At 57.1% G+C, this 6,692-nt stretch overlaps 1 protein-coding gene and 1 long non-coding RNA gene across 2 annotated transcripts; both read right to left on the bottom strand.

Moving 5' to 3' along the window:
• Positions 1–1,470: 1,470 nt before the first annotated feature.
• LOC143696340 (uncharacterized) lies at positions 1,471–1,955 on the bottom strand. Its single transcript, XR_013185746.1, has 2 exons — positions 1,873–1,955; positions 1,471–1,587 (listed from the first exon to the last, which is right to left on the bottom strand). It is a non-coding gene; the product is annotated as an uncharacterized LOC143696340 (long non-coding RNA).
• Positions 1,956–2,731: 776 nt separating this feature from the next.
• Positions 2,732–5,058, bottom strand: LOC129131824 (serine/threonine-protein kinase pim-1-like). Its single transcript, XM_077192459.1, has 6 exons — positions 4,928–5,058; positions 4,519–4,735; positions 4,382–4,432; positions 3,783–4,152; positions 3,379–3,555; positions 2,732–3,112 (listed from the first exon to the last, which is right to left on the bottom strand). Exons 1-6 carry the CDS (start codon positions 5,056–5,058, stop codon positions 2,982–2,984), a joined length of 1,077 nt encoding a protein of 358 aa, XP_077048574.1. The 3' UTR covers positions 2,732–2,981.
• Positions 5,059–6,692: the final 1,634 nt, after the last annotated feature.

The raw sequence follows: 6,692 nt of genomic DNA, 5'->3' as shown, positions 1-6,692 counted from the left end.
TGCATAGGGAGCCAGGGACAGAAACTCTCAGAACCATGGAAAAATGGGATTATATAGGGAAGGCAAGGGGCGGGACAAAACTGGTAACCAATGGGATAAGGGCTCAGGGGCAGAACACAAAGGGAAGGACCAATGAGTACTGGGGGATCAACATAAAGTTGCAAAGGCAGCTGGGGGTCATATTTGCTCGCCCAAACTACAAAGTCAGTGGGTCAGGAGTTGGCCCTCCAGGGCAGCACAGCAAGCTCTTCTCTGGCTGGATCTCTGGCCCCCACAACTCCCCCTTCTTTATTTAATAAAAAATCTTCTCCTAGAGACCTTGCAAGTAACTTCTTAGAACAGCTGAACATATATAAGAAAATAACAACATTTAAAAGGACCCAAAAAACATTTCTTAGGGGATCTTCGGATCTCTAGCTGGTCAGAGTGACCCTGATATACGTTAGAAAGTCTCTTTTCCCATCCCAGCGCTCAAAGAAGGAGTCAGAGCTCTTCCATTCTTGGTCTCAAGGTTGTTTCTTGTATCTTATCTATAAAATTCTTTCTCCTGTCCTGACGATGTCCGCTCAGCAAGACAGTCAGAGGCATTCTGCCTGCCCCAAGGCGGTGTTATCTTTTTATACTAAAAACTACATGTACGATATTTACAATTATTTTCCAATACCTATCACCTATGTTAGACAGTGAGCTTCTACTCTAGACCAATCTAAAAGTGCCAACATCACAGCAGAAGATGGAGGCCAAGAAGAAGACGAAGGAGAAAGGCTGGACACGCCCCGATTGCTCCATCTTGCCCCCTGAATCCCCATTCTAGAAACCCCAAAAATCTATTTTTCATCCCCTGATAAATTCACTATCATTCTACTTAAACTTTCATGGCTCGCAATTCTTCATATAAGGTTGGTAATCGTTTTTTCCAAGGGCTAAATCAAAGGCACAGGGGTCTTGGGCTCTGTGCCAAGGTCTCTGAGCCCCCTGGACAGGGGCTCGAGTCCTCCAGGGCAGCCAGAGGAATTTCCTGGGTTCTGACAAGTAGCCCTGTTGCAGTCCCTGCATACACGAGTTTACTTGATCACTTTGATGCCAGGGAGCACCAAGAACTTAAACCTTCCTGGAGTCCAGCCCTGCCTCCCTATCACGGAGCAGAGGGAAAAGATGAAGAACCTGGGTGGTGGTTGAGCCAAATTGGCATTTTGCCATTTCTGAGTTCCTCCCAGCTTCTGCAGCAGGGCGACAACCCCATGGCTGCAAAGCACTTCCTTTTGCAAGGCACATGCAGACCTCACTGGAAGGGGCTCTTGAAGGAGCTGCTGCAGTTGGCAACAGGAGCTGTTGTTGAATTCTTCACGTTGCTTAACCCCCCCTGCCAAATGCCATCAAGAGGCCGAGGAAGGACACAAAAAGATTACCCTGGAGAAAGGGAGGCCAAAAGCTTGGAAAAGGAGGAAAGAAACGCTCCGATGATGACGATGACAAAAAAAACCCAAACAAATTTATTTTGACAGCAAATGAACACCGGCCGCCCTCCAGCCCTCCCAGGCTGGCAGGCCGAGCGGTGCCGTTCCCATGGCATGAGGTGCTGGCAGCCTGCGGAGAGAAACCAGAGAGCCACGGTCAGTGGCAGCAGGCTCCTGTCCCCCTGTCCCGCCATGGCCTGTGCCCGGGCCAGGCTGCTGCCTCTGCTCAGAGCCCAAACCTCCCGACCCATTCTCTGTTTTTAGAGAAGGGCAGCAGGGCAGGCCACGTTCCACCTCCTCTGCTTAATCATGGCACAGCAACCTCCTCAGCAGCTGCAAGAGCGGGATGCCCGTGTGCCCGCTGCCGTCTGCCCGGAGCCCTTCTGCCAGCCGAGCTGTGGAGCCGGGTGCCCACCTCTGGAGAGCTGCTGCCAGGAGAGGAGCCGATCCCAAACCAGGTCCTCGTCCTTCTGGAAGGGGCTGTCCCTGCAGACTGTGGCCCCTGGGGCAGTGCTGGCACTGGACACGCTCCACGGACGCTGCAGGCGCTTCCCCGTCCGGTCTGGGCACCAGGTGTAATCCTCCTGGGAAAACAAAAGAACAATTGCATGAAAGTCAATTCAAAAAAAGACCTGGAAACAAGAAAAAGCACAAAGCCTGTCACCGTTTCACAGGCCTGAGGAGGGTCTGACCACTCCATGTGAGAATTAAACCTGTCCAGGGGTGGGGAAAATCCCCACCTTTCCTGCCCGTAAACGCACCCCTTCCTCAAGGGCCTGCAGAGCAGACCAGCTGGGGCACGGCTCCGGAACCCGTCCCCCCCTCTGCCACCCCCCATCCACATGGATGGATGCTTTTGTCAGGCTGGCTGCCCCCGCCTCAGCCTGTGCCAGGCTGGCTGGCAGAAGCTGTCAGCAAGGCCAGGAGCCGGCTCCCCTTCCAGAATATCCATCCCCTGTCCCGCCAAAAAGCAGCTCAGTGGCCGGCAGAAAAATTAATATTCCCCAGCGCCGCCGAGCGGGGAACCTCCGGCACGTGGCCAGGCCGAGCCCTGCTGTGCCTGGAAGCACCAGCATCCCCCCGCCCCTGCGCCGGCTGGGGACTCATCTTGATTTCATCGGAGTGCAGAGCGTGTCCTTCAGGCAGGGACCGCAGCCAAAACCAATTGGCTCTGCCCCACCAGCGGCCAGCTCCAGGATGGTGTTCCAAGCTCCACGTCGTGCTCCAGAAGAACACGCCAGCTGTGCCTCAGCTTGCGGGGACATCACGATGCCATTGAGCTGCAGGGGGATGTTTCCTCTGTCCCAATCCGTGTCACCTTCACTGCACTGCCACCACTTCTCCAATGGGACGGGCAGCACGGAGCCGCTCCCTCCACAGCTCGTGGGGACCAGCGGAAGCAGCATCTCCTCGGCTGCGCTCTCTCCTCCGCGCCGCGGCCGCAGGGAAACGCTCCGGGGTTTTCTTCCAGTGCCACGAGACGCGTGCCGCTGCTGCTTGCTGGGCTCCTGGATCCTACTGTGCTCAGGGATGCATCTCTGCTGTCGCCTGGGCCAGGCAGGGCTCCTGCAGCCAAGAATGCTCAAAAAGGTCCTCCAAGCATGGCCTGTGTGTGGGGTCCATGGATAAACACCACCTGATGAGGTGCTGGCACTCTGCAGAGAGAAACCAGAAGGCTCCTGTCCATGCTCTCCCACATTCCACAGTGCCCAGGCAACACCAGGAGTGCTCAGAGCTGCACCCAAAAGCTTCCTATTGATCCTCTCTTGCGGAGGACACCAGCACAGAGGCACTGGTGCCACCTCCTCCAGCTAAGCCCAGGAGATCCACCTCCTCACCAGCTGCAAGAGCAGGATGCTTATGTGCCAGCTGCCCCTCCCAACCCCATTCTTCCCCTCGTGCCTTGAAGGTGCATCCCCACCTTGAGACACCCGGGGCGGGAAGACGAGCTGGCCCCGGACGATGTCCTTGTTGGTGTGGAAAGGAAGGTGCCCGCAGACCAGCTCATAGAGCAGGATGCCCAGGGACCAGATAGTGGCTGGCTGGCCATGGTAGCAGCCAAAGAGGATCCACTCCGGTGGGCTGTACTCCGGCGTTCCTATGGGACACGGGCACAGCTCATCAGGCCCATGCTGCTCCCTCCCGCCCTCCTTCCCTCCCTCCCAGCCAGCTCCCGTTCCACAGCAGCCAGCCCCTGCCCTGCCAAAAAGCAACTTGGCTGCAGCTGGTTGAAGAAGGATTCCCCCTCCTTCCTTCCCCCCTCTTCCCCCTCTGCCAGCAAAGCGGGGAACTCAGCTGCCCGGCTGGGCCTCGGCTTGGGCTCACCTGACATCCGGGTGTAGATCGTGTCCTGGAGGATCGCGCCGCAGCCGAAGTCGATGAGCTTGGCCTCGCCCGTGGCCAGGTCGACGAGGACGTTCTCGGCCTTGATGTCGCGGTGCAGGACGCCGCGGCTGCTGCAGTGCCGCACGGCCTCCAGCACCTGGCGGAACAGCCCCCGCGCCACGGGCTCCGTCAGGAACCGCCGCTGGTGCAGGAAGTACCAGAGGTCCTGACAGCGCTGCGGACGCTCCATGACCAGCGCGAAGCCCTCGGGCACCTCGAACCAGTCCAGGAGCCGCACGACGCCGCGGAAGCCAGGCCGCGACACCATCCACAGCAGCGCCAGCTCCAGGGGCACAAGGGCGCCGTTGCGCTGCGGGGGGACCGCGATGCCGTCAGCGGGGCCGAAGCTGCGCCGCGCCTCGGGCAGCCCCTGCCCGGCCCCGCCGCGGCTCGCCATGGCCCGGCCCGGGGCGCTGCGCGGCCCCCGCTCACTCCACGCTCGCTGCCCTCGCAGCGTTCCGGCTGCCGCCCTGCCGGGCCTCGCCTCAGCCCCGCCCGGCCCGCCCCGCCGGCTCCTCCCGCTGGCCCCGCTCACTCACCAGCCGCGCCCACTCCGAGATGCGCTCCCGGGACACTCGCTTGATGGCCACCTGCGAACCAAGGCGAGCGGCGGGCTGAGCTCGTCGCCCGCCGCCCGCCGCCCGCCGCCGCCCTCCGAGCCGGCCCCGTCTCTTACCGGGGCGCCGTCGGCGAGCCGGGTCCCGGAGTAAACGCTGCCGCAGCCGCCGCTGCCCAGCAGCGGGCCCTGCCGGTAGAGCTGCTCCAGGGGAGGCTTCTCCGCCCGTGCGGGCGGCACCGCGCTCCCGCTCTTCTGCCCGGGGCACCCGCCCGCCCGGCGCGCTGCTGCTTGCCGAGCCGTCCCGGGCTGCGGCGGCTCGGGGCCGGCGGCCGAGCTGGCGAGCGGCGGAGCTCGGAGCGGGGAAGCTGCCGGCCACGCTCTCGGCCACGCGGCGGGCGCCGGGCGGCAGCGGAGCGGCTGCGGGCGGAACCGCGGCAGGGGCTTCGTTCGGGGCCGGGGCCTCGGCCGGGGCTGGGCCAGAGCCCGCGCCAGGCCGAGCCAAAAGACCACAATGCTCCGCCAGCACCAGAGCAAGCGGCTCTTCCAGCGGCGCCACAGCCGGTACGGAGAGAGCCCGGCCGAGGCGGAGCCACGGCGGGTCGGGCAGGGGCGGGCACGGGGCGGCCCCGCCGAGGGGCGCCTTGCGGGACGCGGCATCAGCCGGGCTGGGAGAGGCGGAACACGGATGGCACGGCCCGGCACGGAAAGGGACGGGAATACAGTGAGTGGGAGGGAGAAGGGGATGCGGAGCGAGGGAAAAGTCGATCGGAAAATCGATTGAGAAAAGCGCTGCTGCTGCTGCTGCTGCTGCTGCTGCTGCTGCTGCTGCTGCTGCTGCTGCTGCTGCTGCTGCGGAGCCGCCGGAGCTCGCGGCCGTTCCTCCGTTGCCCCGCGAACCCAACGGAGGAGCCGCCGCGCGCCCCAAGGAACGAAAGAGAGAAACAAACAAATCACACCCCAAAGTCATTCCTATTAGAGAAGTAACCAAAGAAAACAGTGTAGCAATAAAGAAGAGTGTTGGCTTGTGGCTTCTTTCTTCTTTGCGTGAGACGCAACATTTCATGGGTGTGATAAACGAGTTCACTGGATTTAAGGATCATACAATTTTTATTTTTATTATTATTATTATGCAAGCAAGAATAAGCAAAGTTCAGCGCTGGGCGGCCGGGAGTCTCCGCTCCTCTAGGCTCGCACCGTTCCTATCCCCAAGGTTCGCCTTTTATTGCCTTCTTCTCCCGGGTTCAGGGATGACGTGGTCTGTCTTTTGCTCTTGCTCGTTCAGTTGCTAGGGGGTCTTTTTCTGCCTTCTGGTGGTCGTGGGATGAAGGCTCCAAGTCTTCCTCTTTTAACCGCTGAGTGAACTTTCCCTTATAAGGCATATCTATACAGTGGAATTTTCAGAACACTATACGATTCCTGCAAGCCTAAGCAATTCTTGTGAGTTTAAGGATTGTTGTTACAGCCTTCCTCTGTGACCGCTGGGTGAACTTTTCCTTATAAGGTATATCTTTACCATGGAATTCCCAAAGCACTATACGATTCCTGCAAGCCAAGCAACCATATGTGGCTGCGCATTTAAGAATCAAGCGGTTTTAGCTATTTAGTTATTGCTTTGATATTGTATAATTATTTAGCTATTGATTTAATTAATGAACAAACGTATTGCTACTTATTACAATCCCCCATTTTTTTTTACCAATTTTGATCATTAAATCTTTTTAGTTCCTTCCTAGTGTGAAAAATGCATGTATTTTATGATTGCCTTTTCTCAAATATTAAAATGAATATTCTATGTGTTGTGTTAGAAAGTAATGCTGTATTAGTTTTCTTAAGTACTGTGTTAAATATAGTTTTAGGTTATAAAAATTGTTCAAATAGAAACGATGCTATGTAGGATACTTTTTTAAAAAGAAAGGACTCGCAGCGAGATAGCAGCCACAGGACACCTAAATCTTTCAGAGAAGAAGAATTTATGGCCCTCTTATCAGAAGAAACCAACTTCTTCCTGCCTCGAAGGCGCTGTTAGGACTTGGAGGAAGAAGTTGACGATGACCAGACAGAATCCTGTATTTGAATGGAATTGATGCATCATGTATGAAGTGTATGAATATGCAACAGGCTATTGTTTTTAAGGGTTAATCCTTTGTTAACAGGGGTCCTTTTTCGGGCTCGTGCTGCCCAGAAAAAGGTACCCGGATGTCCGTAACTCTTTGTCTTTATTGTCTCATATTGTCCTAATTCAGTTTGTCCAAATTATTATTACTCTAATTGCATTACTATTTTTATAACCA

Source organism: Agelaius phoeniceus, chromosome 33 (genome assembly GCF_051311805.1).
Source record: "Agelaius phoeniceus isolate bAgePho1 chromosome 33, bAgePho1.hap1, whole genome shotgun sequence".
Taxonomy (NCBI): Eukaryota; Metazoa; Chordata; class Aves; order Passeriformes; family Icteridae; genus Agelaius; species Agelaius phoeniceus.
Note: the sequence above shows the minus strand (reverse complement) of the source record. Positions and strands in the feature narration are given on the sequence as shown.